At 36.8% G+C, this 22,371-nt stretch overlaps 1 protein-coding gene across 1 annotated transcript; it reads right to left on the bottom strand.

The window, feature by feature from the left end:
- Nucleotides 1–5,720: 5,720 nt before the first annotated feature.
- LOC140152733 (actin-related protein 10-like) lies at nt 5,721–20,158 on the bottom strand. The gene is made up of 9 exons (XM_072175212.1): nt 19,987–20,158; nt 12,954–13,215; nt 12,383–12,490; nt 11,916–11,983; nt 11,251–11,366; nt 10,340–10,416; nt 9,857–10,012; nt 9,279–9,480; nt 5,721–6,013 (listed from the first exon to the last, which is right to left on the bottom strand). Exons 1-9 carry the CDS (start codon nt 20,043–20,045, stop codon nt 5,808–5,810), a joined length of 1,254 nt encoding a protein of 417 aa, XP_072031313.1. The 5' UTR covers nt 20,046–20,158; the 3' UTR covers nt 5,721–5,807.
- Nucleotides 20,159–22,371: the final 2,213 nt, after the last annotated feature.

Raw genomic sequence — 22,371 nt, 5'->3', positions numbered from 1 at the left:
CTGCACAGCAGTCTCATGTTGTTCCACCTTCGCATTCAAATGTATAGAAAGTCCATTCGCTATGTAGAAGGTCACTTCGAGACTTACTGTCTATTGACCTTTTTCCCTCTATCCCACAATGCACTATTCCAGGGGGATATGACGTAGTCAATTAACCTCATAGATCGTGTGCATCTGATGGTCTTTGCAATTATTTTGTCTTAATATGGGCATTTTCATCTCTGAACTAGATGGACCGCGGTTCTCGGATATCACGGTTTTCGACGCACAGCGTCGACCGTGATGCCTCCACCAAAGGGAGTGATGTGAAATTCGCAAGTTGATACAAAGCTTCAAGCCTAAAAGAGGAGACTGAATTTGACCTTAGATGACACCTGGATGACCCCAAAACAACCTTTCAATGACTCCTGGGTGACCCCAAAATGATCGCCCAAAAATTTGGCTCTAAATGTTGACTGTACCCACCAAGTTTCATGCCCATATAGTAATTATACTAATTTGACCTCAGATGACCCCTGGTGACCCCAAAATGACCTTCCAAAAATTTGGCTCTAAATGTTAACTGTACCCACCAAGTTTCATGCCCATACGATAGTCTTTACTAATTTGACCTCAGATGACCCCTGGTGACCCCAAAATGACCTTCAAAAAAATTTGGTTCTAAATGTTGACTGTACCCACCAAGTTTCATGCCCATACGACAGTTTTTACTAATTTGATCTCAGATGACCCCTGGATGACCTCAGATGACCCTGAAATGACCTTCCAAAAATTTGGCTCTGAATATTGACTGTACCCACCAAATTTTATGTCCATATGACAGTTTTTACTAATTTGACCTCAGATGACCCCTGGGTGACCCTGGATGACCCCCAAAATGACCTTCAAAAAATTAGGCTCTGAATGTTGACTGTACCCTCCAAGTTTTATGCCCATACGACTGTTTTTACTAACTTGACCTCAGATGACCCCTGGGTGACCCCAGATGACCCCAAAATGACCTTCCAAAAATTTGGCTTTAAATGTTGACTGTACCTACCAAGTTTCATGGCCATATGACTATTTTTGCTAATTTGACCTCAGATGACCCCTGCATGACCTCAGGAGACCTTGACCCACTAACCAATATAAACTTGTTCTGTCTGGGGTCAAGATGCACCCACCCACCAAGTTTGAGGAACGTGCGACCCCAGTCTCCGAGAAAAAAGAGGTAAATAAGGAAAATGGGCCCTCTGACCTCAAATGACCTTTTACCTCAGTATATGACCTTGAACCTCACCCAAAAAAAAGTAGCCAGAGTTTTTGACCATGACCCACCTATCCTGAAAATCTGAAGTCAATCCGCCCATCCATGTCCGAGATATCGCATCCGGACGGAAGCACGGAAGGACGGAAAGACGGAAGGACGGAAGCACGGACATTGCAAAAACAGTATGCCTCGCGGTGGAGGCATAAAAATGTGAAACGGACATCTCTAGGTCTATAAAATGTATACAAAGTTAGGTTTCAATAACAGAAAACTTTTTTCGCGGCGACACCATGTCAATAAGGCACAGAAATGTGTCTTTTTGACCCCGAAAGGTATTAGTGTACTCTGTACTCCCCCGGGGAGATGATGTGTTTTGCGGGAAAAGGTCTATAATCTGTTATGGCAGCGCGGAGTTGGTCACGTGCGTATTTATAAAAGCGAATTTAAATATATAACCGAAGTACATTGCCGAATGTGAGAACACTTATGTTGGCGAGACAAGTAGAACTCTGGGCACCCGGTTCAAAGAACACACTAGAACCACCACCCGCGAACAACAGTCAGTGACCACAAAGCTGATCACAAAAATGACATTAGACATGTGGAAGTCATGGGCAGGGAGGATCATTTCTGGAATAGAAAGATCAGGGAAGCCATAGAGATAAAGACACTAAAACCTACAGGGACACCGGATATGACCTGCCCGCCATCTACAATGATCTGCTGACACTTGACCACCATCATGATGCTACGTCGCTGCTAACCAAGACTCTGAAAAAGGTAACTTTTTGAAAAAGGTAACTTTGTAAGCAAATACCATTAACGCTGACACAATTGAAATGTGGACATTTTATAATATTCACGAGAAATACGAATCTTGATGCTCAATTCAAACGATAGTGCAGGTTTGAAAACCTCATGCTTTTTGCCATGTTCATATTCACTTTATTCAAAATGTCCTCAATCGGTTCGTCATAATAATACAGAAGCATATCACGATACCATTCAGTTATTTTGACTAAAATATTTTTCATTATTAATTAAAAACGAAACCTAATATTAAAAGTCACCATAAACCCGGCTGTTTGATGTAGTGGTACCGCTTTTATTCCAAATTAATTTTTGCCTTGCCTTTCATGGATGGGACTTAGCAACTGGATGACTGTTTAGTTGCCTAATTGAAAATGATTAGCTGGTATGAAAAAAGAAATGTCACATCGTAGGACTTTACAATAATGTACTCAAATTTCCTACAGCGAAAACACATTTCATTTAATATGTCGTTTCTATTCAGATAACATTTGAAAACCCACAACAACCAATGCCTGACATTATGGTGCTTATTTGGCCCACATTTTGATGTGTTATAAAATTTAGAATTCTAGTAACTATGTAGCAATATGAACACTTTTCTTTCATGACATTTTAAAAACACTACACCGTTTTGAAATAAACAATTCAAACCCATGTGTCCTAATTAATTGTATGCATTTTTGTAATACTCAAACATGGAAATAAAAAAATAATAAACATTTTCATATAAGTTGCAATATTATATCATGTTTATTAACTTTACAACTTGAATTGAGATGGTTACAATCAGAATTTTCATTCTGAAAAACAAAGTATTTGGGAAAAAAAGACAAAAAAGTAAAAACAAAATATGTACATTTCATTGCACTTGCCCAATACCACAACTGTATCGAAGTAATAAACAAAATATTGATTTGTAAAAACTACCATCACAAAATGACCCCAAAGAGGGCCAATAGCTTGGTACACCTTATTAGGTTAATGGTATAGAGGTGGGGGATAGTTTCACCATTTCCCAAAATTAATATCAGTGAAAATTTGTTTTATAAACCTCATAACACTCAGAACGCTACTTACCATGCTCTATTGTTATGCATAGTCATGCTCAAAGTCGATCGATACATGTTGAAATCAGCACAATTCAGAGATACACCTTTTTGCTTTGAAATTAATCTCGGTCAAATAAAAAACAATAATGCTATTTTTTTCAGTAATGTTGGATAAAAACGTGTTAAAATTAGGCATGAAATTGTGTCTTGTAGCACAAGATTTTTGATTTTTATAGGCCTCAACTTTGCCCGTGAGCCTTTTTTTTTAAATCAACTTTTTAGCATTTCAAACTAATATAGTTTGCTAAGGCACATCGTGTGGATCTATTTATTATAGTTTTGTCAGAATATCCATTTTGATTTCACCTTTTTCACTTGCAACTGCCAAAATGTCCAACTCAGTATTTCATTTCTAATATAACTAGCAGAAATAAACGATATATCTATTGTGGCTTGCAAAATCGTCCATCCATAGGTACATCCGCAAGTTGATTTTGACAAAATTGCTAGTCATTGAAAAATGGTGCAATCAAAACCGAAATTCTGACAAAAATATGACATATAGCCCTACATGATATGCTATAGAAAGTTGGGAAATATCTTTCATTAGCGAATTATGTTATTTTGAAAAGGTAAAACCTTGACCCCCAAAAAGCTCATGAGGCAAGTTGAAGCCTTTGTGAAAATCGAAAATCTTACACTAAGCCTATATTTCACACCTAAGTTTAACACCAGGGTTTGAAAAAAATATACAGTACCAAGCATTATAGTTTTTTTCGGACATTTACCGAAGAATGAAAATGATTGCTTTTCATTTGACCGAGGAAATAAATTATGAAGTGAACAGATGTAACTACAAATTTTGCTAATTTCAACACAGAATTTGATCGTTTCCAATGCCTAATTAAGTGACGGAGTGGGTCTTGAATAACAATAGCCATTGACTGACTAGCATTCTGAGTGATAATTATATATACATATTTTGTCTACTAAGCTATACCTTTATTCTCTAAATATAAGATTATGACCTTTTGCCCAAGGCAAAACCAAGATATCCTTGGATACGCTTTATTTAGTCTAACATAATAAAAAGTATGGTACTTCTTTTACCCAATCAGATGACAAAAAATAAAATTCAGTAAAACAAATATTCACTGCTATTATAATTCCACACCTTGCATTCTATCATTCCGGAATGGACCTCATGATCAGGAGCAATGATTTTCATCATCACCCTTTCAACATCACCATCATCCTCATTCTATTCTCTGCTAAAGTAAAAATATTCCATATCATGTGACTATGACTAACTTTTAAGCAATTAGAAGACAAAAATGTATGTATGAGGTATATGATATATATTCTAGACATGTCAGCTATGAGGATAGTTTGAATGTATTCCACTGAATCTTGCTACATAACAGAGACTTTTATACTGATTTTGCTTTGTCCTTGTGGAAGTTCTCAAAATACACAAAGCAATATGATATTAAACAACATTTTAGCTCATTCCCAAGGAGTACCATTTTGGTCTTGCATTTATTGAACATGATAATTTGACGTACTTTGTTCCTCAATATGTAAATGGTACCATAATTGTTTTTGAAGCTATTCTTTAACACAAAATGCACATGTACTCTGCTGTATTTTTTAGTAAGCAGGCATGGAAGATTAATTCCATTGTTATAGTAGATTGTTATAAATATACTATGATCAGATCGTAATAGGTTTTTGTTACTGCTCACATCAAAAGTCCCAACCTAAAGCGTCCAACGGTCATGCAAAACGCAGTTCTTGGAAGTGCTACGCCCAGCTGTGTGTATGCTATTCTATATCAATCCACGATGTGAGTCCTACCTATTACGAGCTGATCATAGTATAACCGCTTTACTTCAACTAAACATATCTCAAGACATAAACACTTACTGCTTAGATTTACAAGGTGCACTCTTGCTGCCTTAGAATAATTTTTGTTGACAAGATTTGCATCTATGTTGCAGCAATCAATCAACAATTTAGCTTGTAATAATTCCTTCTCATTATGCATACTGTATATAGATGATACAGATCTAGACATCTTGACCAGGGTCAAACCACTTTGCCAAGGCTTGAACACATAGACCGAATTCTTTGCTGTCTACCAACTGCACATGTTACTTGCGTTTGAAAACTGGACTCATGAAAATATTTGTGCTAGACTTTGGATGTGCGTCATAGCTCAACTTCCTCAACGGTACCCTTGTCCTACATGTACCTTGCCATTGTGACAGGATCATGCTCTGGATGTTTTAAAAATATGTGATCAAAAAGAAATTTCTCACCAGGATCTGGTGGTGTGAGACTGCACAGTAAGCCCCAGTTATTTGGACATAACTGGGGCTTACTGTGCAGTCTCACACCACCAGATCCTGGTGAGAAATCCAACACTTTTAACACAGTCAACCCAGAACATTGACCACTGATGGTGTCACTCTATTGAACAAGCTAGTTTATGGAACCTGGTCTCAACCACCTCTCCCTTCACTTTCACAACAACCTTCATATATCTCTTCCTAACTCATATATAGCTTTACACCATAAGGCTTACCACACCAATAAGAAGCTAAACTCTTGTTGTTGTTTTTCCACATATAGAGACAGGGAAAAGTACTGTTCATAATAATTATTGATCAAAGTCTTTCTTCATTTCTGAGAAACTATTTATCTGGACTTTGACCTTTGGCTGACAGTAAAGCTTTTGTAACAGCCGAGATATTCCTCAGTGGTGTGTCTTTCTTAGCGACATCAATGTCTAATGGTATCTCCTCCATTGTACACCAGTCTGGTACCTTGCCAGTCTGCAGGAAAGCTTCTTTTGTCAGGGAACGGAAGCTTAGGATCTCCAGGGCTCCAAATATTGCACCTGCAGTAAATGTCGGATGAAGGAAAAGCAATTTTATTTGATGCAGTATTTTTCTCATTGATTTGTTCATAATCAAATCAAAGTCATTCAAAATGAGAGCTATTAAAAGGCAGCCTTGAAATGGAAGGAAAACCCCAATATCAAATCCATAGGACCCGAATTACATTATACTCAAACACTGTATTAAACTTTGTTAAATTACCCATAATAATTGTTTAATGTAACATTTCCTTCAATGTATATAGACTGCTCATCACATTGGCAGATGTGTCAATATCAATTATTATTGATCACTAAACAGCAGTCATAAGATGTAGAAATGATTTCAACTGATATTTGCACCAAGCATATGATCTAATAAGCGTATATGGTCGAATCCAACGAAAAGTGTACACGGCATGTTCAGGGCCATAACTTAAAAGTATCAATCAATTGGCATTCGTTTTTGTATTGTGTTTATTCGCTTGATCATACGCCCATGCCATATATAATAAGACCCCTTCTGTGAAAAACTTAGACACAGAGACCCCAAAACATGCTATTTTTACCCACTTTTTCAAAATATTTCTTAAAGTATTTTTAAAAACATCTAAATCAGTTATGAAAAGAAGTCATTGGATTGAATCTAAATTGATTTCCTGAAAGGTGTGTATTCAAAGATTGCCTGTTCAATTTTTCACATATTTGTACATATATTATGAATTTTTGTGATAATTTTTGAGTGGTATTTTATACATTACCTACTGAATACAATTTTTCATAGCACTAGATATATCTTTAAAAATTGAAATCACTAATAAATGCGCAATTGATACAAGCTTTGATATGTCCAATACTGAAATGCATTGCATTCGGACATCTTTATTATTGTGTTTAGCTGCCAGAAATTATAAATGGCACAAAGGTAGGTTTGGTAAAAAATATGCATTACCTCCGAATACATGTTAAAAGCTGTGTCATTTCCACAAAGTGAGAGAATAGTAAACAATAGTTAAGCAATATGTGCAGGGTAATACACTCTTTATTTCTACCAAGTTTCATTAGCCTGCGTTTAAATATTTCTGAGATGTCAACAATAAAAGCAAGTATTCGTAGGTAAATTTCGGTAACCGAATGTTACCTACGAATACAATTTGACATCATGACAGTATTGTGAAACACCGCCATTCATGTCAATGCCCATATTGGTACATAACGAAGGCCTGTATGTTTGCTATCAAATCATATGTCAATGAAAGTTGCAAATTCACATACATGCCCACCATGCAAAACTGAATACAGCTTAATTGTTGAAAAATATGTACTGAAATAGACGACGGTCTGCTCATTTGAAAGAAAAATCAGATTCAAAGAAGATTAGAAGGAGATAAATACTTGGATTTGTCAACTGTCATGTGTGCCTCATTTTAAATGTTTACCGACCTTCTGGTTTCTGAGTAATTTGTGTCCAAATTGATTTATTCGAAGGTAACTTTTGACGTTTTCGCTAAGGTTACCTACGAATACCATGGAAAAACGACTGTTCTCATTGTCTCATGATCTAGACAACACAGTAATGGACCCTGGTATAAAGCTAATTGTAGTTGCCCTCAAACGAAAGGCCACAAGACGAAACTGACTCCAAGATGGACTTCACAAGTCTGCAATAACGGTTTTAAGCGATTTGGGTGCAATTAAGCAAATTAAAGTCACTTTAGTGCTTTTGTTTCTTACTTGAATCCTCTTTCAACCGTTGTGAACCGACATTATTAATACATGATAGGGTCTAAAGTATCAATAAACGCACATAAAGAAAATAATACATTCAAAGTGCTTTATAAAATGAATTTTTGATTGCGATATCCACCAAAAGTCTAATTCTTACCTACAAATACTGAAATGTTACTTACGAATACAGCATAATGCATGACATGTGTAATGAAGTGTCCCTACCAATGGAAATTAATTGTCAAAAACTTTAAGCGGTACCCCAGGACACTATTATTACCCATATACGGATTTATTCAACAATTATTTATTATGTAAAATTGCTGATTAACTACTTGTATATCAAAATGAAGTGGTCAAAATCTTGCTAAAAGCATCAAAAATGTTTGATCTAAGGTAATAGCATTTATTCATTTGGACCTACCATCTGAAAGAGATCTAAAAACTACCATTTTATTAATTCAACCATTATAGCAAAATTTAAACCTCAAAACTCAATATAGATATTGTTAAATCGCTCATGTTACCTACGAATACACGGGTTTCTTCACCTTTTCATTGTATAAAGCGTTAGGTGTATGCGTATAATTCCTAATATTCTTGAAAACATATCCTACTCGTTCTTATACAATGTGTAAATTGATTCATACTCATTTGATAAATAAAATACAGAAACTGACCTAAACTTCATTTTCAAAAATAAACTAGCATAAATTGACTAAGATCATATGATCGCGTTATAAAAATAAAAACAAATATTTTCTGGTTGAGCTAGCATTTTTCTGACACCCTGTGGTCTACATTACACGAAAAAAGCGTTAATGGGAATATTCCATTTGTTTTAGGTTGATTAGTATTGCGATAGTGAAAACATCCTAGTGGTATTCGTAGGTAACATTGGGTTTTGATATCACATTTACTATCACACGTCCTGGATTTATTTTTCAAGATTAGTAATGGCACTTTTGGTTCCTATAAGGCCAATATGTCATCAATCAATGGGCAAAAGGAAAAAATTGTGGAGACATTTTTATTTCGGACTTTTTTTTTTGGCCCGTGGACACTTTTGGTTGGATTCGACCATATAATAATACAAACACATGATATGCACCTGTGGGAAATTGGATATAGAAACAAACACACAAGATTTAACAATTTATTTCCATCCCATGATTTTGAGGGACTTCAATTTATATAGCAGTAAGTATAAGTAAATAAATGGTAAGCAATGGTAAGGATTTTTTTGCATGATATCTTCGACAAGCAATGGTAAACATTTTTTTGTTGCATATCTTCGATAACTAAACACAACTTTATCAACATGTCCTCATACTTGCTTGATACAGTTACATATATAAGCTATATTAAAATGATTGTTCTCCATCCGTTCTTTTGTGTTTTTGAAATTCCAGCTTCTTCCAAATACACCATTGGATCAAAATGCACCATTGGATCCAATGGTGTGTTTAGAAGAAGCTGGAATTTCAAAAACACAAAAGAACGGATGGAAAACAATCATTTTGATACAACCTGTATTATGATAGGCAAACTCACTAACCTCCCAGCCATGCAGTGAAATTTGGCTGTGATGGTGACTGATGAATCTTGAATGTTGTCAAAGAAAGCTCTTCCTTATACCGAGGTTGTTCTAATAGCATCTTTAATTCTGCCAACAAACGATGTTGGAAACCCTGTAACATGCTGGTACCACCCATTACTACTATGTTTTCTGCCATCAATTTACGCAAATCAATGGGGCACTGTATTGTAAGGAGAAAGGAGAATACCATAAATAATTACATTATTTTTATCTGCTTGTTTCAATAATACAAGACTGTGTGTACATCAACATTACAACTGTGACAAGGACAGATCTCAGAAACAAGATTTTGTTTAGATCATAACAGCTCAACTTATCTTAATGAACCTTCCAACTCAAATGTCATGGAAAAATTTCCCTCAACTTGACTGTATGTGTTCAAACCAGGAAAATGAAATACAGTGATATACTATATGGTTTATCATTAGAATAACTGACATCCTTCAGGCATTTTTCTTATTTACCTAGATACACAATAACAATTGTGAAGTATGATGACAGCTAACTGAGAATGACATATATTCACAGGTACCAACCTTCAAGATAGAGTCCAATATTAGAGTTGCTACTGATTTCTCCTCATTGTCCTGTTCAAAGAGTGCCTCACATGCTGTTTCTCTTATCTTCCCATTTATACACAGAATTCTACCACCATCAATTGGGTACTCTACTGCAGGTGGAGGTGTTGGCCACTGAAAATATCCAAAGGAATTTTCAAATCATGTTAATACAATGCATTGCATGTTGAAAAAAGTGTAAGCATATAGAAATCTTTCATAAACCATTGACATAAAATCATTTGTACCTGCTGACATACAAATGTATGCCATGATCACTTAAAAATAGAGGTATGAACATTTACTGTTACAGCCAATGACATGTCAATAATGTGATTCTGATTCAATCAGCCAATCAGAACTTGTGATAGAATGTTGACACAACATAACCAATGCCTTGGATAGCCACAGTAAGATGTAGACAGAAGGTAAGTTGCTGGCTTCTAATCTAAGTATACCTACCTTGCTATCATCTCCAGATAGTCTACTCTGTTGGATTTGTGTGGCTCTCTCTATGTTAGTAACAAAACAGGTTCTCACTAAAATTGAAAACGAAAGATAAAACACAAGTTTATAAAGCTATACTCAACTATGAAGATCACACCATTACAATACAAATTCTGATCACTTCTCTCAACTGAGTTCAAAATTAGGTCTTCTTATTATTATCTTCTTCTCCTCAATTTGCAAATGTTGGTTATGATTAGTTCACTGATAACATATAAGCTGATGGAGTTGCTAACAGGCCTCTCAGCTTACTCCTCATGCACATAAAATTGACCTTTAAGGCAAATCAAACAATTCATTTCGATTAGACCCGAGATGTTGTCATTTGACGTCACATCGACTTGTAATGGGCAGTGACAATGTTTGCTATACGATGTGCACCATCGGCATGACATCAAAATGACAACATCTCAGGTCCACCCACAATGGCTTACAGGGTTTACCGAACAGGTCAATTATCACTGATTGATTAGAATGAAATGTAATGGATAGTATGCAAAACCAGGGAGGCATTTATATTCTTTGGTAAATTTTTCTTATATTTTTGCAACATACTCATTCTCCCCAAAACCATATTGTACCTTGATCAATTAAGATGCGGATAGTCTTGAAATTTTTAATTTGTTTAATTTAGCAAGATGAGCATTACTTAGACTACAGTTTCTTTTGAATTTCATCAAAATGTGACCTATGATAGCAGCATTTGACCGCAAAATCATTTTAAAAAAATTGGCTGTGAAATCCATTCATATAATTATGAGAACAGTGTCTTCATTTAAGTAGTTAAGCATGCCCTTTTCAAACTTTATGTACACATCTATCTATTGACAGAGACATGGTGCAGAAAAACAAACATGAACACAAACCTTTGATATCTTCTAGTGTCTCTTCAGGAATTGTGCCAAGAACTGAGCGTACAGGTTTCTCTTCATCTCCTACTCCTTTGACTGTGCCATGTTCAAGAATCTGTGCCTCTAAATTACTGCAAATCAAACATGGGAAAAAGCTGGGTGAAGATAACCAAAATATGAAGCAGCATGTTGTGTGTGTATGATGGTATTGGTTGCCATTTCTAATACCAATAACATACTAGCAGTCACAGTGTGTGTTAAAAAATTGCTAGTAGTAACCAAACAGTTTTAGCTTATAGCATTTTCACATTCACTACTAACGTCCCGTTGTTTGTGACAAAGTTATCTTCATGTCCCCTGGTTCCAATTTCCCACTAGGGTATGCGCTAGCCATTTAAAAAAATGATATCGGCAATTACTTTTCTGATAAGCTATGGAAGTTTTGTCACAAGAAAACGCTACGACCCATGCGATCGTTTAGTAAGATATGGCCCAAAGGTAGTATAAATCATTCAAATTTCCAACATAATATGCACACATACTAAAGCATTATGGTTTTTTAAGGATCAAAATTTTATTACAATCAAATTCAATGCCTCTGCATTGTTTTTCATCTAATCCTTTTCCTCATCAATTCATAGCTTTTTGAAGTTTATACGTCTTTATCTTACGTGACTTACTTGTGAATAGCTTTGGCTCCAAGTGGTAATGCTTGCACACCTTTTAATATTGGGTAGTCATCATAGATGTAGACAAAAAAGTTAAGGAAAAGAGACCTAAAACTTCAGCACAATGAAATGCAACCTTTAAGCTGCGTTCAATATGTAAAAGTTTCTAACTCATTTATGTACAATCAGCTAAATAATAAGGTAGCAGTTAATGAATTATGATCTTACAGCCAAAGTGAAGGTCAATTAAGAAAATCAAGGTGACCACAATGAAGGCACGAATGGTTCCTATAACTCACAAATTCCATGTCTGAATCAATTGAATGTTTTGAATAAGCTTCTAGAATCGTACTCCTAAAAGGATGCTAAAATCACAAAATACCCCGAAATTGAATTGCCTGTTAATAGTGTAGCAAATACTATATGTACAGTTAACTTCGAAGTTTTATCAGCATCTTTTTGACATAACAAAAGGATATTGGTAGAATGAGTGATTCTGTGTACCCACAATCTAGTACTAAGCCTGAGTTGATTCCTAATGTGAAGACAGCCAACAGATGAGATGGAGCAAACAATATTGATGGTACCTACAAGCAAACAAGAAACATTTCCATGATTAATTGATGTAATATTACAATTGGCAAAACATGGTATTATGAAGCCAATGGTATAGCCTATTGGAAGGTAGTTTGCTTTTCCCTCCTTCTTGACATTGACAATAATTGATTTTTAATAGATGTAATGTTCTTATTTATCATCCTACTAATGAAGAGATCTATTTTTCAATCCTTTTTAGTCAAAAATCCCAAAAAATATTCCCAAATAAGACCAAATACAATGGCCTTTATTTTCAGTCAAAATGTCACAACTCACAACTTTTATCAAGTTTGAGACAAACTTTTGATAATATTGGAAGAGACTTTTAGGTTTCAATAATAGGGTCGTTTTATTATGTGCTTGACTGAAATTGCCACATGGTAGAGGCTTATTCCCTTATGCAATAAATGAGTACTTACATGATTTCCATAAAGCACCATCATTGCAACTCACCTCATAATGTTTAAACATAACTTTGGCCAGTGTTTCTCTGAATTGCGACGGACACAGTACTGATTCACATATAACAACTCTTCTGTCTCGAGGGTTTACAAGTAGATGTCTGAAGTAGATAACATGCAAGTAATCCACCAGCGTGTCATATAGCTCCTCCAAGGTGGAATAATTACTCAGATTGAGGAGTTTGCCAGTCTTGGATTGCTTGAAAGTGCTACGAATAATGGCTCTTGGTCCAGTTTCACTAGCATAACCAATTCTGAAATTAAAAAATAATTTAAACAAAATTAAGATGCAAGGCTTCCAGGCCTGTAGCTTGGGGTGGGGGGGGGGGGGGTGATTGAACCCCCTAACAATAACATTTAAAAAAGAATATGGGAAATGTGGGTGAAATGGCCATTTTAGCATAAAAATAATTATAATTTGCGCGTATTTGTCCTGCTAATTTTAGGATCAGATTAGCGGGACAACTTGAAAATCCCCCCGACGGCCAGTTCATCGGTGGCGGAACCAGGAAGGGCAGGGGATTAATGGCCCCCACTTTTTCAACAGGGGGGCTGCTCCCACTTTGTGTCACATAAATTATCAAATCTCTATTCTAGACCCTGAAAAAAGTGTGAAAATGTCAAAATGATGCACCAAATGGCTTCATTTTGCAAAAAATAAACCTGTGTATGGATAAACAAATCTCCTTTTTGCTTCTGGGCACATCCTCCCTCAGACATCCCCTGTGTACACCCTTTTCATTTCTGCTTTGGCCACCGACACTTTAATGTTCAAAACAATAATTTATACAATTAATATAAATCTTGTAGAGAACTTGTCCAAGAATGGCTTTAATTAGGTCTTCATTTCACTATAAATTTTCCGCTTTTTCAAATTTAAATTGTACACAATAATAACAAAATGCTCACCCGAATGACTTAAGGGGTACTACACCCCTCGATAAATTTGTGTCTATTTTTGCATTTTTCTCAAAACTAATAACACACTGGTAACAAAAGTTATGTATATTGTAGGGGCAAGGAATCCAATTACTACACTGGAATTTCAGTGACCCAAGTCAAGCGGTTCGTTATTTTATGATAAGAAATAAGGTACCGCTAGGATGTACCTCATTTCCTATCATATATACTGAACCGCTTGTCATAAGTCACTGAAATTTCAGTGTAGTTGTTGGAATCCTTGCCCCAATAATATACATAACTTTTGTTACCAGTGTGTTATTAGTTTTTGAGAAAAATGCAAAAATAGACACAAATTTATCACAGGGGTGTAGTACCCCCTTAAATTGGGCCTTCATTTTTCAAAAGTATTTCATTCACTTCTGAAGGAGATGTCCCCCTCGCCCCTGGTCCGATAGCCGGCGCAGTGCCAAGTTCATTCATAAATTTCCACTAGGCAACAGCAGATCGCTTCAGCAACCAATCAAAGACAAGTATGTTTCAACACAGTAAATACGCGATGTACGTTAAAAATATGCTCTCGTCAAAGGTTTACTGCAAAATATTATAATTTATATAGCCTAGGCTATGGTTACGGTATTTATTAAATACTTATTACTTAAATCGGCGATCGCATAGAAGTGACAACACAAGGTTGCCTACAATACAATGCACAGCGCCGACAACCAATGGGTCAACCGTCTTGTTGTAAAGAGCATTGAAAAGCCAATCAGGCCATCAGCATGATTGTTTTGTTTACGCTTTTGTACGCTCGGCGCACTAGCTAGCTCAGACCACAGAAGTAATAAAAAATTAATATGAACTAACTAGAGTGCTTGCACAGCCTGCAACTTCATGTATTGATAGTCCATGTCTTGGTGATTTTGCTGGAGGACAAACAAAGCACTGTTCACTGCACTGCACAATGGGGAAAACTCAGGTTCATGACAAACTGGCCCTGAAAATATTCAATTATCTCCACTTAATATTAATTTTTCTCCAGAGGAATTGTTCAGAATTATTTCTTTATTTTGTCAGCAAAAATTTTAATGATGAAATTGTGTTTTAGAGACAAGTTTTCCTGTCTCAGAGCATGACTTTGCATTGAAACAGTGCAGAAAACTCTGCACAAAAAGTAACTCAGCTGTTATAAATACGCCTATAGATTCAGAACTAATAATTATTTTCACAATATTTCAACATAGCGAGAAGGATGATTTATTTACACGCATTTTGATACCCCATTCGTCAAATTTTGTTCAATATTAACAACACAGTAGTGCTTTTACAGAAAAATACCCGAATTTAAAAGTTGCAGTTTACAGCGATCAATGGTTATAATGTCAGCACTGTAAACACGTAAAGCCTGCCATTATCTTCGCGCTTACTTCAAATCAATACAAATAACTGCAACTTTTAAATTGAGGTATTTTTCTTTCAAAACACTGCTGTATTGTCAATATTGAACAAAATTGGACAAATGGGGTATCAAAATGCACGTAAATAAATCATCCTTCTTTTTATGTTGAAATATTGTGAAAACAATTATTAGTTCTGAATCTTATTCAATGGGTGCGTCTTGTAAAGAATTCACGTAATTTGATTGGTTTTCTGGTGTATAATATCTCACAATAGTTGATAGTGATATTAGTCTGGTACCACGCCCGCATAGCAATAGCGACACGCTTGTTGCTCCTCAATGATCGCTAGCGATAATGCGTTAAGGCGTAATACACGTCACGAGAACCAAGAACGCGATTCGGCGGCTTAGATGAACGTGATGGTTTAGTTCATTTAAAACAAAGGGATGTCCTCACAAAAGTAACTTTAATTTTTTTCTGAAAAAAAGGCAGTTTTTCTCGCAAAAATTAAATTAGTAGTAGTAAAGTTTATTTTATTTCATATCGCAGCCCTAAGGCTGAATTACATGTAAACTTACAATTTTAAAACACATCAAAATATATGATATTATATACAACAATCAAAATTACAATATTGCACATGACACATTTCAATACACAATTTATCACACATCAGTATCAAATAAGTTATGTAAATAAAAATTAAAAAGGGATAAAATTTCATAAAAAATCAATAGTGGCATATAGGGGCTGAATGAATTAAGTTAGCAGGACAGCCCTGAGCGGTAGTGTGAAAAAAACTAACTATTCAATAAACTAATAAAATATGGAACTGGACTACCCTGGAAGCGAGGTTCTGGTAAAAAGCTGGGACAATTTGTTAGCATTATGTGGTTGCGACCATGGACCCTGCCCCTGACAGGGGTAGTAAATCATTTGTTCTAGGATTATTGGAGAGCCCTTCGACAAACCTTAGACAATGATCCACCCTCCTGTCACAGAGAGAGTCCAGGTCACAATCCTGCAGTGCTTCAGAATAAGATGTAAAATTCCTGCCCAGGACTATCCTGCAAGCTCTTCTTTGCAGCTGTTCAAGTGATTTGGACTGGCCAGCAGTTAAAGATGAGTGCCATGCTGTGTCACAATATTCTAAAAGAGGCCTTATATACCCTCTATAAACTGTTATCAGTTCTTGATGGTTAAAACCGAACTTTTTAACATGCGCAGCATGTACAGCCTGCTGATTGGCCTTTTAGTAATTTCCATGATGTTTTTGTCCCATTTAAGATTATTTTGCACCCAGATGCCAAGGATTTTTGCATCATTAACATATTCAAGGGGTGTGTTATTAATCCCCAAGGCTGATGGATGAGGCACATCTCTTTTAAAACACACCTGGAGGGCCTGACACTTGCTGGGATTCAAACACAGTTTACTTGTCACTGGTCCATTCCGAGAATTCATCTAAAACCTCTTGGAGCTTGCCAGGCGTAGAATGAGTGCGATTCTCAGCAAGTGTCAGGTCATCCACATATTTCCAACACTTTGTATTTGGGGCAATATTAGTGGCGCATCATTAATTATGGCTTGAAAACCCAGAGGACCAACTTTTGTTCCCTGTGGGAGCCCCCCTTTCAAAACTTTAAAATCTGAGAGTGTTTTATCTTGGCGATACATCTTATTCGGCTTCCAGACAATGCATGTGTGATCACTCTTACCAATGGGACTCACATCAAGAGGGTTTTCAAAATAAGAACTAATGTTGGTCATAATTATATCTAAAATTGCATCACCACGGGTGGAAAGGTAACTAATTGCTTCAAGTCATGAGCATGTACATTGTTGACATTCATTCTATTGAAATCCCCAAGCACAACGAATCCTATGTCTGGATGCTTTGTCTTCAAGTAGTCCATTGATTCATTCAGATGGCATTGAAGTAGATCTTGGTAGGGGGAGTCGGTAAGAATGTAAACACAGCAAACTGCAATCAGAGACACAGATCTAGGTGTACGTTTTGGTCGTAACATAACCCAAAGGCATTCAAGCTCATCAGGGATTTGGATGTCATTTATCACCTGAGCAGAAATATCCGATCGAACATATATTCCGACACCACCCCCTCTAATGTGCTCGCGACAGTTTGAAAACAGTTGATAACCATCAATCTTAGTCTTACTGTCTGGCATGTCAGGGTGGAACCAGGTTTCACTGACCGCTGCAATGTCAATGGAATGGTGGTGAAGCAGAATCTGAAACTCATCAGATTTGTTGCCCAAAGACTGTGCATTGGTTAGTAAGAATGCCGGGAAGTCAAAACAGCTCTGCTGATACTGTGTATCGGTACCTTGGACACTCGGAGGGTTATCTCTATCTGCTCTGGGAATGGGCGGTAAAGTTCTAGACCACGAACTGTGTTGTTGGTCTACTGAGTCATTAAATGCACGATGGGGATTTATATGCACTGGGATATTCTTACGCATGTGAGATCCAGCTCTGCGACCTCTAACATGCCTTTTGATGCCAAGATCCAACAGTTTACATTTTAGATCAGAGTTGATGGTGTGACTGTGAGGGGCGGCGTTGAGTCTCCAAAGTTCATTTCGACTGTACGTAATGCTCTGTACAGGTTTGGGATAGATAATAGGGGTAGCACGGGAAGCAAATTGATGATCATTGCCCATTGTGCATGTTAATGAGTTCATTGAAAAATTCAAAAGTGGCGAGTTCAAAATTCTGCAGTCAGGTAAGCTTAAAGTTACTGCAGCTGCAGTGCCAGGGTTCAAAATTTTGCACCTGTTGGATGTGTCAGCATAAGTACCATCAATTACTTCCGATTTGCCAAAAATATTCTCCTTTACCTCGGTAGACAGGTTCCTTGGACTTAAAAGATACTCACTGATGTAGTTATGAGTGATGCTGGTGTATAAAATACGAGACAAAAACATATAAACAGGAACAGAAATCAACATGTTGGCCACAGCTAGAACAGCGCCATCAAAAAAAAATTACATAAAAACTGAATAAGAATGAGAATAAAAGATAGGATTTTGTCTTTTGCCTATCCAATATCGTGTCATAATGGATGGGCTGGCCAATATTTTTATCGTAGTGGATGCCGGCTGTGCCGGCATCCACTACTCAAAATATTCAATGTCAATGCATATTTACATAGAAATTTAAAACAACTGGCCGAAGAAGGAAACGTACATAAATATGTTTTCTATACTTCACTTGACCCAAATATATGATTTTTTATGGTGATAAGTCACTTTCGCACATGGAATTTTAGAGGATTTGGATAGCAGTTCCATTAAAAAAAGCTGCTATCATAATGAGACTAAGATCTAGAAACACCCCCGAAATGCCGTTTTGGGGAATTTTGCTAGCTGAAACTTTTTGATGAAAGTCAATCTTTGACAAAAAAAATGTAACTTTGCTACGGAAAGCGCTATGAAAAAATGGTTTTCAGTTTTTGGCTTTGTTTACTCAAGGGCTTTGCTTTGATATTTAAAATGATGCAGTTTGATGGCAAATTTGAATTCACCTAGCATACCTACAAAATCCTATCATTTATTCTCTAAATCTATAGGCGTATTTATTAGGTAACCCAGGCAAACCTTAGTTAACACATTTGCTAGTCAGCCAAATTACGCGACAATGTCAATGCATTTTACATAGAAATTTAAAACAAGTGCCGAAGAAAGAAACCTACATAAATATGTTTTCTATACTTCACTTGACCCAAATATGTGATTTTTTATGGTGATAAGTCACCCGCACATGGAATTTTAGAGGATTTGGATAGCAGTTCCATTAAAAAAAAGCTGCTATCATAATGAGACTTAAGATCTAGAAACACCCCGAAATGCCGTTTTGGGGAATTTTGCTAGCTGAAACTTTTTGATGAAAGTCAATCTTTGACAAGATGTAACTTTGCTACGGAAAGTGCTATGAAAAAATCGTTTTCAGTTTGAGTTTTGGCTTTATTTACTCAAGGGCTTTAATTTGATAAATGAAATGATGCAGTTTGATGGCAAATTTGAATTCACCTAGCATACCTATATTTATAAGGCCAAATAAAAAAATAAACATGTTTCACGTCCCCTCCCGCTTCCTTTTTTGAGGTTTCCCCAAATATATTTTTATTTTTTGAAATTCAGCTATAACTTTTCAAAAAATATGTCTAGGAAGTTGGGATGCTTTCTATAGCCTTGTTAAGATACAAGAAACATTTTAGGAAGGTTTTGTGATCATTAGAGGTGGTGTAACTCCCAGAACAACAAATAAAAAAGGGCCTCCTCCTTTTTCTAGGCATTAGTGTCAGTGTGTACTACGCTAAAACAGCTCTAAGTATGGGTATTTACACCAATTTTGCGATAAAAAATAGAAAATAAAAAGCCCCCTCTTCCTCCTTTTTTTCGAAAACCCGGACGTGAAACATGTTTTATTTTTTACTTGGCCTAACACTAACACAACAGCCGAGTAAAAGTGAGTTACTTTTTGTGCAGACTTTATGGCCTATAGTACAACAACAAGTCATACCTAGAATCCCCCCCAAAAAAAAATCATCGTATAGATCCATGTACTGTATATTATGTTTTATGCATGCCATGAATGATGCCTGGGGTATGCAATGCATAAGTGTATTATGACTATGAATGTACTGCAACTGCAACTGTGCAGAATTTTGATCCAGCTTAGTAGAAAATTATGATTACTTACTTGGTGTACGCTGCGCCGATGTCAAGAACAACTGCTGCTTTCTCTTCAAATAACGGCATGATTGCTTCACCTAATCGTGATAAAATTGAGAAATATTATGATGATTAGTGCGAAAGAAACATGGAAATGAAACCAAAATAACAGCTTGCTACGGGTCTCACCAATCAATCAATTATCGTGTTGATGATTGTTATTCGATCGGCATGATCAGTGTTGCCGTTTGAATATCACAATTAAGTTTTCAGCATGTTTCTGGATTTTGCAATGAAAATCGCATGTCAAAAATGATCTAAATTCAATTACATGATGACTCGAGACCCTATATCTAATTATCTATAGTAGGCCTAGACCTACTTCAAGGCAGCTCCGTCGCTATTTTCTCGGGGGGGGTGCAGGGTGTCGAGAAATAAGTTTTGCTGATTTAATTAGGCGCCCGCCTTTTGCCAACCTGTCTCTTCGGATAGAAGACACCCCTCCCCACACTGTAACTCAACATGCTCAAGTTCTTCTAAGCTGTCCCCAGAATTTTACCGGGGGAAAATGTACGAAATTTTTTTGATAAACTCTTATAACATCCTTGATGAGCATGATGAGGTTCCGGGAGAGGCACTCGAAACTAGGGGTATAGGCTATCGGTGTAGACATTTTGAGAAAAAGGGGGTCATTCGGTGTTTGTATTGTCAAAAATTGGGTTATTTTGTATGGGAGCGCCCATAACTTCACATCATTGACAATCAAAATAGCTTTTTACCCAATTGTATAGACAAAACTCATTTATGCCTATTTTGCTCAAAATGCGCCGAAATTTCAATTTTGAAGACTAATTGTTTAATTGTTTAAGAAAGGGGGTCATTCAGTGTAGGCTACTGAAAAACGGGGTCATTGGGTATAGGATTTCAGGATTTGCCAAAAATACCAGGGTCTTTTCATGGGCACATGACGTATGTCAATATGGGAGTGCCCTCCCCCCCCCTCCCCGGGGGGATGAGGTACCTGGCGACCAATAGAATAGGCCTTCATGAGCGACAGAAGGCAGCAGAAGCAATAGGCCTAATAATGGGCAAAATAAAAGCAAACAGAAAGGGCGTGGGACAATATAGTATTTGATTTGTTTGCTTTGCTTTGATTGTCCAAGAGTTGCATGTCGATGTCCTAACATCTTTTCTTTCTTTCTCATTTCAGCATAGCAATAGGGCAGGCATATTGGATATCTGAGCATAGAGAATTATCTGAGCTACTAACTTCTTCACTTTGCATTTAAGACAAAGACATCTAGATGGATTAATACTAGGCCTATAGGCCTATGCATTTTAATTTTAATTTTGCCAACGGCTTAATACCATTTAACTGGTGAGAGTTTTCATAAAACTTGAACAGATTACATTTGACAGCCTGGGTTTTATCATATCAATATAACTTTTGATCCCATGGGTCAATTTATAAAATAAAGACTAAGTATCTTTGTATTAAATCAGGAAGCCAAGCTGAATAATATGAGCAGTGTTTTTAAAATTGACTCAAAAACCTATAAAAAAAAAAAGGCTAGTAGGCCTATATAGTTTTATCGTCTCTAAAAACTTAAGGTGGTAGGCCTCCCCTTTTTATATATATCATCAATCTTTATTCAGCAAAACAGACAAACAAAGAAAGTAATGAAAAACAAATTTTAGACTGGACTTACGCCCAGGACAAGTTGGTAGACAAAAGTCATCAACTATGCAGGGCTATGCATGCAACGACGCGAGCAACGAAAAACTATATAAACTGGACGAGTGCCAAAGAAGATTAAAGCTGGAGGTGGGGGTTGATCAGCAGTGCCCCAGGAAGGATCATGGCGGGCATTCCAAATAGTGTAGCTGGTCAACAGGGAAATTTTGCTGAGGTCTTTTGGCAAAGATCTCGGTGGTTTTGACTTACCAAAAGAAAATATAGTAACCAAACGCTCAGGGGCGGACTTAGACTAAATCCTCCAGTCCTTCAACATCTACGCACGCCGTCATAAGGCAACGTGAAGGATTGTGGGTAATATAAAGACGCCGCAATTCTGGGCCTGGAAGGATTCAGGCTAGGGCGGACTGGCCACTGTGGCGTTGTGGCGATCGCCACATGGGCCGCTTGGTTCTGGGCCGCTCAGGGCCGGTTGCTCAAAAGAAGAGAAAAGGAAAAGAAAGGAGAAGGGGGGAAAAAGAGAAAGAGAGAAAAGGAAAAAGAGGAGAAAGAAAGGGAAAATAGAAGAAAAGGGGAGAGAATGGGGAAGGAGTATCTTAAGACATAGGCCCTAGGGCCTGAGGCATAGGTCCGAGAGCCGAAGGCGTAAGGCCCAAGACATAGGCCCTAGGGCTTAAAGTATAGGCCCTAATACTAAGCTATTATAGGCCGGCCACT

The sequence above is a fragment of the Amphiura filiformis genome, chromosome 5 (genome assembly GCF_039555335.1).
Source record: "Amphiura filiformis chromosome 5, Afil_fr2py, whole genome shotgun sequence".
NCBI lineage: Eukaryota > Metazoa > Echinodermata > Ophiuroidea > Amphilepidida > Amphiuridae > Amphiura > Amphiura filiformis.
The sequence above is the reverse complement of the archived record's forward strand: the minus strand, read 5'-3'. Positions and strand labels throughout refer to the sequence as shown.